At 36.1% G+C, this 12,564-nt stretch overlaps 1 protein-coding gene across 2 annotated transcripts in view; it reads right to left on the bottom strand.

The window, feature by feature from the left end:
* The window catches only part of GRAMD1C (GRAM domain containing 1C), a 90,934-nt gene that overhangs the window by 62,815 nt on the left and 15,555 nt on the right, over positions 1-12,564 (bottom strand). For both annotated transcript variants that reach the window (XM_045088405.1, XM_004761415.3), the window contains exon 3: positions 4,575-4,653. In XM_045088405.1, coding sequence (XP_044944340.1) covers positions 4,575-4,653 — 79 coding nt within the window. The remainder of the gene's footprint in view (positions 1-4,574; positions 4,654-12,564) is intronic.

Genomic DNA, 12,564 nt, shown 5'->3' with positions numbered 1-12,564 from the left:
CACAACCAATCTCCTTTTTTATACTTTACATTTTTTTGTGTTGTTTGCTTTTTACTGAGACAACTGTAAAGGTAAATACAAATTGAAAAAGAAAAAAATTAATTTTCCCTGGTACAAAAAGGGGAAAAAAGACTTCTTCACGTCTCTGTACAAAATTTGTAAATTCTTTCTTGCTCCTTTCAGATATATGTGAATCTTTTTAAAAGTGAAATAGGCGCCTGGGTGTCTCAGTGAGTTAGGCCTCTGCCTTCAGCTCGGGTCCTGGTCTCAGGATCCTGGGACAGAGCCCCACATAGAGCTCTTTGCTCAGCGGGGAGCCTGCTTCCTCCTCTCTCTGCCTGCCTCTCTGCCTACTTGTGATCTCTCTCTGTGAAATAAACAAATAAAATCTTTAAAAAAAAAAAAATAGTGAAAAAAGCCCTGGCCAGTTTTACAACCCAGGAATGTTTTCTTAAGGACCTAGCAGTCACCTCTTTAAAATGTGAACATCAAGAAAGACAGCCCCTTTTCTCCCCCTTTCTGTGATAGAGTAGAAGCTTAACTTCAGTGGGCATCTCGCTCCAAATTGTAAAACTAACTCTTGTCATAAAGATATGCTTATTTTTCCTTTTCATAAAGCCAGTTAGTTAAAACAGAGAGTAGCCCCAATTATCAGGTGAATTTATGAAGAACTGTGTGCGATAAATAGTACTACCAGTCCTCTTGAAGACTAGTTATCATTTATCTTTAGAGCATTTTTTAAAGGGTTGCAACTGTTCAGTTATTTAAAAAGGTGAGATTTCTGTCTTTCTTCACAATCTCTTTTACAGATTACCTGTGATGCAAGACCCATTCCAGCTGAATGCTTATTCAATAATAAAACTGTTTTCTTTCTTTTCTACTTTTGAGGAGTTTTCTGGATGGGTAGGATATTTTCTTTTTAATTATATTTCCCCAACATAACATTTTCTTTGGCCAGGATTAAGCAAGAAAAAAAGAAGGCACAAATGAATATTAGGAGTGAAAATGTGCACTCCAGCTAAAGCAAACGTTTTTAGAAATATTCTAGGGATAGTTAGCTGTTCTAATCAGGGATTCACACTTGGGATAGGTCAGCTAACAATTAGACTTTAATTAGGACTATACTCCTTCAGCGGCTACTCTAAGCCCTTCTGTTACCTTTATTAACGGTTTAAAAAGAAATGTTTGGCTAATCAGCATAGTCACATTAGAAAAGGGATTTCATTAGTGAAATTAGTGGCTTGTTTATATTGGATGCTACGCATGGGGTCACACTGGTGAAATCAGTTGTATAAATATACATGGATTGGTTAAAATCTTTTAGAGATCCTCTTCATCATCATTATTATAAGTACAGAGAATAAAACCTAGTAAGCTTTCACCCTTAGGTATGGCACTCAAGTGTTATCCTACAACAGTACTTCTCAAACTTTAAGTGCATATAAATTACCTGGGAATACTACTGGAGGAAGATCTGTGTCTTCTCCCCGACACATTTAATTATTCAAGCATTTATAGCAATATAGACTGATGGATATTTATTTTATTCTTCAGGTTATAATCCAATATTGTCATTATTGATTTTACTATTGCTCATATTATTCTGTCTTTGACCACTGGGAGTTTTTTCAAGTTGGCTCCTTTTTTTTTTTTTTTTTTTAAGCACTTCCTTATTTTCTGGCACTATAAGACTACAAGATACTCCACAGTCACTTATCTTGTATTCTTCAATGTCCCAGCCCCAGAATGGACCATTTTTTCAAGGAGCTCTCATTCACCAGTTGAATGACATCTTGGTTATTCCCCAATTATTACTAAAGATGCTATAAACAATCATGCACAGGACTTTTGGGAACACAGCTTTACAGTTCACTTAAGAAAATAATTAGGATTGGTTAAGTGTATGTGTAACTTTACAAGAAAATGCCAACTTGCCATCCAAAGCAGATACTCCAGTTTGCACTCCCACCACTAACGGACGAGAGTCTGCTGAGCAGAGAGCCCAATACAGGGCTGGATCCCAAAACCCTGGGATCATGACCTGAGCTGAAGGCAGAGGCTTGAACCCACTGAGCCACCCAGGTGCCCCGGTTATATATTCTTTCAAAGAGGGCCAGTCCTGTTCATCTTTAAAAAATCAGATATGGGATTATCAACTATTTTCTCTCAGTCTGTAGCTTAGTATATTTATATGTGGTATTAATTCTACTTTGTAAAAGTCTGTACTCTCCAAATTTTATAAAATGAACAGGTTTATTATATCAGTGAGAGAACACTACAAAATGTAAATTTTTAAAAGCAAATTTACATGCTGAAAAATACCTAGAAAAGTTATCTGAACAATTTTAACCAAAATTATATGTAGGTATTATGATGACCAATAATTTTCAGCTTTTTTCTTTATATATTTTTATAGCTTTAATGTTTTATAATGAGTATATGTCACTGTATCATCAGACTCTTTCAAGATGGCAACAAGTATGATAAATTTTGTAAAGGTTTCTATGAAAAGTATTTAATTTCAAGTGACAAACTAGCAAGAAACATTTGCAACACACATGAAAAAGATCTAATTTTTTAAACATCTAACAAGCTACTACAAATTAAGAGAAAGACAAACATCCACCAGAAAAATGGGCAAGTTTATGATGAGAAATGTTCACAGGAGAAGAAATACAAATGGTTTACAGACATATGAATAATGTTCAACCTCCTTTATAATTAAAGAAATGCATATTTAAACAAGGATGAAGTACCATTTCTACCAAATTCTACTCAAGCAAAGTTCCTGAGATGTGGCAAACAGGTACTTACATACACTTAATGAAAATGCAAATTGGTGAAGCCTTTGGAGTAAATTGTCAATAGGAAACTTTTAAAATTATTTTTCGAAAGATTCTGTTTATTCATTTGACAGAAAGAGAGATAGTGAGAGAGGAAACACAACCAGGAGAAGAGGGAGAAGCAGATTCCCTGCTGAGCAGGGAGCCTGAGGTGGAGCTCACTCCCAGTCCCAGGACCCCAGGATCATGACTTGAGCCAAGGGCAGACGCCCAGTGACTGAGCCACCCAGGCGCCCTTGGCATTGGTAAATTTTTAAATGCTCATTACCTTTTTGCCACAACTTAACTTCATAAAATTTATCCTACAATATGTGCGCACATATGTGCCAAAACAAATGTAAAAGTTTCGGTGTAATATTAGCAGAAATAGTAAAAGACAAGAAGCAAAGAAAATGTCCATCAATAAAGGATTTGTTAAATAAATTATGGTACAAAGTTCATTTAGTGGAATACCAGGCAGGCATTGAAAGAATGAAGTAGATCCTTAGGTAAGGCTAATAAAAAGAGCTCAAAACAAGGTTCAAAGAGTAAGGCACTGTATGTTCTAATTTAAATTCCGTTAGGGATATATGTACATGCCTCTTGAAATACCTGCAGAAAATGTTTGGAAATATACATTAAAAAATCACTAAAAGTGGTTATATAGGCCAGGAAAAATGTTGCAGTAGTCTTGGTCAGAAGGACCACTCACTTCCCATTATATGCCCTTATATAGCATTTGAATATTTTGTCATAAGAATGCATTACTTTCAAAAGTTCTTAGAAATTGTTTTAATTCATTATAATGATATTTAGGCACTAAGCTGAACTATCTAGAAATTCAGTTACATTTTATGGAATATTGCCCAACAGTATCAAATCAGAAATTTCTATGAATAAATGGTTTAAATGAAATACACACTAAAATTTTGATTTTTATTTTGATTATAAAAAATCTATATTAAGCTTATTTCAAAAGTAAAGCACTTTTTATAAGAAAAATGGCTAAATTTTTCCTCTTAAAGTCTATTTCAAATAAAATCTATCTGAAAGATTTCATGAGGGTACCTGGCTGGCCCAGGTGGAAGAGTATGTGACTCTTGATCTCAAGGTCATGAATTCGAGTCCCACGTTGGGTATAGAGACTACTAAAACAATACATAAGTAAACTTTTAAATAAATTAAAGTTTACATGAAAATAATATAGCCCTACTTGTGAGCTCGTGCTCTCTGTCAAATAAATAAATAAATAAAATCTTACAAAAAGAAAGAAAGAAAATAATATAGCCCTAGAAAATTTTATAAAATTGCTCTATAATCTGTTAAGGAATACATTTTTCCAGGGAAAGGTAATACATATTGAACATCAAATTTAAAATTTTTCCTACAAACCATATGAAACAAGCAGCAGAAGAAATTGTGACAATAATTTTCTTTTAGTTCTATTTTCTTAGCTAGTACTTTTTCATTTTATTTATTTATTTATTTATTTATTTATTTATTTTTGATACAAAATGGTGGTTTTATTAAAGCATGGGGACAGGACACATGCAAGTACTTAATATTTTTATGTGAGAAATCACTCCTCCCCAAACTACAACTTAGTTTTACATTGCCTAATATGATACTTATCTCCAATAATATTTTCTATCTAGCACAAAGGCTTAAATTTTCTACAAATATTTTCACTTGTCAGTTCTATTTTGATAATGAGGTAGTAAATTATTTTTACAACTTCCTGTCTTTTTTTACCTGCTATCAGCTTCTCTGTATCAGGTAAATGTGTGAATTGTCTTTTGTATTCCTCATTCCTGTCTTTGTAGGTGGAACTCTGCAACAATAAAAAGATTAAATTTCAATGTAATTATAATCTTCATTAGATTAACAGAAATATAGTCTTCAAAAATAATTTTTAAATGGGCTATAAAAAACATGATTTTCATGCAATATTTTGTATGTTTTTATATGAAAAACCACATACATAAACATTTCAAAAATCACCAAAAGGAAGCTCCCAGCATGTTGGAGTAAGGAGTTTAACAAATTCTCTCTGCAAAAGAAAAGATACAGCTGGAAAAAAAAAAAAAGTCAAAACATCATCTCAAATTACTGAAAACAGGCATACAATAAACTGAGAAGTATTTGTTCATGAAAATCTACTGAACTTAGGAGCAGCAGAAGTCTGTGGCACCGTTTCCTTGACCAGTTCGCATTACTCTTCCTCCCCGGATCAATAAAGTCACTGTGACAGGCCATGAAAACTAGCAACTACGCTGACAGAGGTGGCTGAGTTGATTCAGAGTGCAGAGCAGAAAAGCTATGCCCCAAAGTAAAAAGGAAAATTCTGAAGCTGTCCACAAGAGTGTGAGGTTGCAGTCTCAACTGGGGCCAGAAAGAAGCCCACTGGCAGATTAGCAGGACATATCACAGAGATCTTGGAGGAGAGACAACCATAAATGGGCTTGATAAACTTTCCATGTATTCCTAGCTAAACAGAAGTAGCATGCATGTGTAGCAGAGACTAGAGAACTCCCAAACTATCCACGCATTTGTGGCTACAGAAATAAGTTTTCCTGAGGGAAAACAAAAATTGAGACAAACTTGAAAATGTCCTGAACACTGAATGCATTCCCCAACCTATTCACAGATCTCTCAACAGAAGGGAAAAATACTACTGGCTCTGTGCATTCAAGCACAATTTCTTTTTTTTTTTTTTAATTATTTTATTAACCTATAATGCATTATTTGCCCCAGGGGTACAGGTCTGTGAATCATCAGGCTTACACACTTCACAGCACTCACCATATCACACATCCTCCCCAATGTCCATAAAGCAACCACCCTCTCCACACCCCTCTTCCCCCCAGCAACCCTCAGTTTGTTTTGTGAGATTAAGAATCTCTTATGGTTTGTCTCCCTCCTGATCCCAACTTCTTTCATTTTTTTCCTTCCCTAACCCCCAAATCTCCACACTCTGTCTCTCAAATTCTTCATATCAGGGACATCATATGATAATTGTCTTTCTCTGATTGACTTATTTCACTCAGCGTAATACCCTCTAGTTCCATCCATGTCATTGCAAATGGCAAGATTTTGTTTCTTTTGATAGCTGCATAGTATTCCATTATATACATATATCACCTCTTCTTTATCCATTCATCTGTTGATGGACATCTAGGTTCTTTCCATAGTTTGGCAATTGTGGACACTGCTGCTATAAACATTCAGGTGCATATGCCCCTTCAGATCACTACATTTGTATCTTTAGGGTAAATACCCAGTAGTATGATTGCTGGGTATAGTGTAGCTCTATTTTCAACTTCCTGAGGAACCTCCGTGCTATTTTCCAGAGTGGCTACACGAGCACAATTTCTGACCAATCACTGGCTGAAATAAGGGGTGAGCACTGGGAAGTCAGCCTTAAAAATAACAACAACAACAAACTGAGCAGAGACTGGACAAACAGATTTCACAGATTTACTCCAGGATAGGTTACTAAACAATCAGAAATCATCGATGATAAGCTTTAGGGGTAGAGAGGATGTGATCAGAATCCATGGTTGCTACAATACATCATCTAAATTGTACAATTTTTAACAAAAATTATGAAACATGGAAAGAAACAGAAAGGTCCTGGGATCAAGCCCCACACTGGGTTCCACACTCAGCATGGAGTCTGCTTGGGATTCTCTCTCTCTCTCCTATTTAATGGAATTAAAATGGTATCCTAAAAAATATCTGACACAAAATTATTACTATTCTATTCTCCTGCCCCCGGCTCAAAAAAAAAAAAAAGAATTAAAGGAAAATATGACAATAGTGATTCAATAACCACAGAATGTCAACAAATACATTTTTTAAATTCTTTTAAGAAAAAAAAAAAGACATTCTGGAGTTGAAAACTACATTCACTAAAATAAAAAATCCACCAGAAGGGCTCAACACAAAATTCTATATGGCAAGGAAAGAATCAGCGAACTTAAATTAGCAAAATTTATCTAATTTGAAGAATAGAATGAAAAAGACTGTAGAAAGTTAACAGACTCAGAGGTCTGTGAGGCAACATTAATCGATTCAAAATACAGAACAACAGAAGGAAAAGGGAGACAGAAAAACATTTAAAGAAACAATGATTAAAACTTTCAAAATCTGAGGGAAAACATTAGTTGATAGATCAAAGAAGCTCAATTAACCAAGAAAAGAGATTCTAGGATGCGTGGGTGGCTCAGCTTATAAGTGTCTGACTCCTGATTTCAGTTCAGGTCTTGATGTCAGGGTTGTGAGATGGAGCCCCATGTCAGGCTCTGCATTCAGCAGAGAGTCTGCTTGGGATTCTCTCCCTCTTCCTGTGTCCCTACCCAGCTCTCATGTGTGCTCTCTCTCTCTCTAAAATAAATAAATAAACCTTAAAACATACACCTATATATAAAATTAAGAAGATAAAAATTAAAAATAATGAAAATTTTAATTTTTTTAAATTAAAAAAATATTTAAAGAACTACAGCATAGCTAAATTGTTGAAAGACAAAGGAGCAAGAGAAAACAGCAAGAGAAAAATGACTCATTTATATAGGTGGAAACCAGGACAATTAATGGTTGTTCTCATCATAAACAATGGAGACAACAGATCTGCTTTAAAGAAATGCAAAATGAAATACATTTTTTAAATTCTTTTAAGAAAAAAAAAGACATTCTGGAGTTTCTTTAGCTGCAAAGAAATGTTATAGTATGGTAACTAAAATCCACAAGAAACAGTGAAAAGCACCAGAAGTGGAAATATCAAAAGGAATTAAAATGGTATTCTAAAAAATATCTGACACAAAATTATTCCAAAATTAACAAGGAAGGGCTCCTTTCATGATAAAAACATTCAGCAAGGAGGCAAGAATATGGAGAAATTAGATCACCCATACATTGGTGGGAACATAAAATAGTACTCTGGAAACCAGAATGGCAGTTTCTTAAAAACTAGATATGCAACTATCAATGACCAGCAACTGTATTCCTGGGCATTTACCCCTAGAGACAAAAACTTATGCTCACACAAAAACCTGTACATGAACATCTACAGCAGTTTTATTCATCATAGCCCCAGACTGGAGCTATCCCAGATAGTCTTCAATGGATATATAGTTAAAACTGTGGTACTTCCATACCATGGAATACTACTCAGCATTAAAAAGGAATAAACTGGGTTGCTGGCTGGCTGAGTCAGAAGAGTGTGTGACTCATGATCTCTGGGTCATAAGTTTGAGCGCCACACTGGGTATAGAGATTACTTAAAATAAATTTTAAATACACACATACACATATACATACATTCATACATAAACTTTAAAAAGGTATGAACTCTTGGTACACACACCAAATTAGATGGAACGCCAGCAAATTATGAATGAAAATTGAAAAGGTTACATATCGTATGATACCATTTATATAATATTCTTGAAATGACATAATTATAAAAATGGAGAACAGCTGAGTGGTTGACAAGGGTTGAGTAGGGGGCAGGGCACTATAAAAGACTCTGTCTGTAAAAAGGATTCTTGCTGTGATGAAAATGTTCTGTATCAATGTGGTATCAGCATGTATTAATGTGGTATGGTACTATACTTTTGCAAGGTGTAATCATGGGAGAAAATTATTTAAAGGGTTCAGGTTATCTGCATCATTTTTTTTAAAGATTTTATTTGTTTATTTGAGAGAGAGGGAATACAAGCAGTGGGAGGGACAGCGGGAGAGAGAGAAGCAGGCTCCCCACTGAACAGGGAGCCCAACCATGTTGGTCTCCATCCCAGGACTCTGGGATCATGATCTGAGCTGAAGACAGATGCTCAACCAACTGAGGCACCCAGGTGCCTCTTTCTGTATCATTTCTTATAACTACACGTGAGTCTAAAATTATCTTGGACTAAAAGTAGAAAAAAAAATACGAGAAACTTTGTAGGGTTAGAATAAATGTGTTAATTCTCCATAAAAGGTAGAAATGCTTAAAGTGCTTTTAAAGCTGATTCACAGGTCATTCTCCACATTCTTTTTTAATTTTTTTAATTTAAATTCAATTAATTAACATATCATGTATTTTTAGCTTAAAGGTAGAGTTCAGTAATTCATTAGGCTTACATAATACCCAGTGCTTATTACATCACATGCCCTCCTCAATGTCCATCACCCTGCTACCCTATCTCCCCAAACCCCTTCCCTCCAGCAACCCTGTTTGTTTCCCATAATTAAGAGTCTCTTACGCTTTGTCTCCCTCTCTGATTTCACTTTATTTTATTTTTCCCTCCCTTCCCCTATGATCCTCTATTTTCTTTCTTAAATTCCACATGTGAGTGAAATCATAATAATTGTCTTTCTCTGATTGATTTGTTTCACTTAGCATAATACTCTCTAGTTCCACCCATGTTGTTGCAATAGCAAGATTTCAATTTTCTGATGGCTGAGTAACATTCCATTGTGTATTTATACCACACCATCTTTATCCATTCATCTGTCAATGGACATCTGGCTTCTTTCCATAGTTTGGCTATTGTGGACATTGCTGTTATAAACATTGGGGTGCAGGTGACTTTGGGTCACTACATCTGTATCTTTGGAGTAAATACCTAGAATTGTAATGCTGGGTCGTGGGGTAGCTCTATTTTCACTTTTTGAGGAACCTCCATACTGTTTTCCAGAGTGGTTGCACCAGCTTGCATTCCCACCAGCAGTGTAGGAAGATTCCCCTTTCTCTGCATCCTTGCCAACATCTGTCATTTCCTGACTTATTAATTTCAGCAATTACATGTGAAGTGGTGTTTTTTTTAAATTTTATTTATTTATTTGACAGACAGAGATCACAAATAGGCAGAGAAGCAGGTAGAGAGAGAGGAGGAAGCAGGCTCCCTGCTGAGCAGAGAGCCCGACGTGGGGGCTCGATCCCAGGACCCTGGGATCATGACCCAAGCCAAAGCAGAGGCTTTAACCCACTGAGCCACCCAGGCGCCCCCTCACTGTGGTTTTGATTTGCATTTCCCTGATTCCAAGTGATGTTGAGCATTTTTTCATGCATCTGTTGGCCATTTGTATCTTCACATCCTTCTATGTTCTCCCTCCAACTGCGCATCTTTAGGCCATTTTAGTACTCCTTGTTAATAATGACATTACCAGACAAATAACACAAGTAAAATTATTTAATTATTGAGAACAATGTGACTGGTGTAATAGAAACTCACTCTTAGATGTGGCTCATAGGATCAATGTCATGGCTTTTAAGTTTACATCTCATATCTAATAAAAGGTTTTTTGAAAAGGCAGATAAAGAATGCTGGGTTAGAATTTTTATATTCCTTTAGATTTGGTTTATATGTACTATTTAAAATTTCTCATTGTTGGGGAGACTGGGTGGTTCAGTCAGTTGAGTGTCTGCCTTCAGCTCAGATAATGATTTTGGGGTCCTGGGATTGAGCCCCCAGTCAGGCTCTCTGTTCAGTGGGGAGCCTGCTTTTCCCTCTCCTTCTGCCTAGCCCTCACCCCGCTCATTCTCTCTCTCTCTCAAATAAATAAAATTTTCAAATTTCTCATTACACTAGATAATCAAAAGGATATACTTAGGATGAAGCCTTAATTAATATCCCAATAACACATTACTATTTCAGGTATTTTCCATATTATCTATGTCATTTATTAAATATGTTAATTTATTCATAATTTCTTAGGAGTCATGTTGCTTTTCCAAAATATGTTCCCATGTTGATGTTGTCATCTTTAAAGAAGTATATGTGTTTAAAGATTTTATTTATTTATTTGGTGGGGAGGAGGGAGAAAGTAGAGGGGCAAAGGGAGAGGTAGAAGCAGACTTCCCACTGAGCAGGGAGCCTGACCCAGGGCTCAATCCCAGGACCCAAAAATCATAACCTGAGCAGAAGCCAGAGGCTTAACCAACTGAGCCACCCAGTTGCCCCCAAACTGTACTTTTCAATGTCACTAGTAACCTCTACTTTGCAAATCCAATAATCATTTTTCAGGCCTCACTCTACCTATCACAATAGGTCACTCTGTCCTTAAAAGACATCAATCACTTTGAGGATACCACACTTCCTAAGATTTTATCTCATTAGCCAAATCTCAGTTTCTTATCTAGTTCCTGCTCTACCACCTAAACATTGGAGAGAGGTTCTAAACATTGGAGAGTCTACTTCTTTTTTCTTTTCTTTTTTTTTTTTTTAAAGATTTTATTTATTTATTTGAGAGAGAGACAGTGAGAGAGAGCATGAGAGGTAAGAAGGTCAGAGGGAGAAGCAGACTCCCTGCAGAGCTGGGAGCCCGATGCGGGACTCGATCCTGGGACTCCAGGATCATGACCCGAGCCAAAGGCAGTTGCTCAACCAACTGAGCCACCCAGGCGCCCCTACTTCTTTTTTTTAATCCATATTTTTTCCATTGGTGATCTCATCTAATCTTTATAAATCTTTCTTTAAATACCATCCATACTCAAAGTCTCCCAAATTTACTTCCCTATTCAATCTCTCTCCTGAGATTCAAGTCATAAATCCAATAACTTACTAGACTTTTCTACTTGCATATCATATATGGATCTCCAACTTGATTTTCTGAACCCCCAAAACTACTTCTCTCCTGTCTTTCTCATCTCCTAAGTGATGCTTCCATGCACTTAGTTGCACTGATCACAAATCTAGGAATCATTATCCTTGACTTTTTTCTTCTTCCTCACTCACCACATCTGACTCCATCAGTAAGTTGTTTGTCAAACAAGCCAGTCTCATTCCTGCCTCTTGCCTGTCCACGGAGCACCACTTCCTTTTCCCCTTCCTCACATGATTCATCTATGTTCTTTCCTTGTCCCTGATATAAGGATATCAAATGGCACCTCCTCAGAAAAGCTTTTCCAGACCATCCTAATTGAAAATGCTACTCCCTTCCATGTGATTCTCTATACCTTACATTTCTCTATTGTCTTCTCTTACTACCTGACATAACACTACACATTTGCAGGGGGAAAAAAGGGGGGGCAAACCATAAGAGACTATTAGCTATATAAACTATAGAAAACAAACTGATGGTTGCTGTAAGGGATGTGGACAGGGAATGGGCTAAGTGTGTGATAGGTATTAAGGAGGCCACTTGTGATGAGCACTGGGTGTTGTATGTAAGTGATGAATCATTGAATTACCCCTGAAATCAATACCTATACTATATGTTAACCAGAATTTAAATAAAAGCTTGAAACGAAATACATTACACATTTGGTAATATGCATACTATTCATTTCCCAATCAGCTCTAGAATGGCGGAGACACTTAGAACAGCCTGGTGCAGTCTTCTTAAGAAGACACTTAAATGAATTATTAAATTACTATTCCTGGAGTGCTTGCCTGGCTCAGTCAGAAGAGCATGTGACTCTTGACCTCAAGGTTGTGAGTTCAAGCCACATGCTAGATGTAGAAATTACTAAAAATAAATGAATAAACTTTTTTGGAAAAGCTATTCCTATCTTAATTCATGTATATCTACCTTTGCCATTTGTTTGATAACAATGTCTCTGCTCATATATTCTTTTCATTCATCCTGTGAGAGACTCACTGTACTTCCTGATACTGGTCTTTCATCAAAAGTGGAAAATTTTCAGGCATATCTTTTTGAATATGAAACTTCTATTAGATTCATACTGGACTCTACTTTTCTCCTTATTACTTAAGCCATTCTTTTTCAAATTTTTCTATTTTTATCTCTCAGTGGC

Source organism: Mustela putorius, unplaced genomic scaffold, assembly GCF_011764305.1.
Source record: "Mustela putorius furo isolate JIRA1106 unplaced genomic scaffold, ASM1176430v1.1 tig00003834_pilon_pilon_pilon, whole genome shotgun sequence".
Classification (NCBI taxonomy): Eukaryota; Metazoa; Chordata; class Mammalia; order Carnivora; family Mustelidae; genus Mustela; species Mustela putorius.
This window is presented reverse-complemented; position numbering and strand designations above follow the sequence as displayed.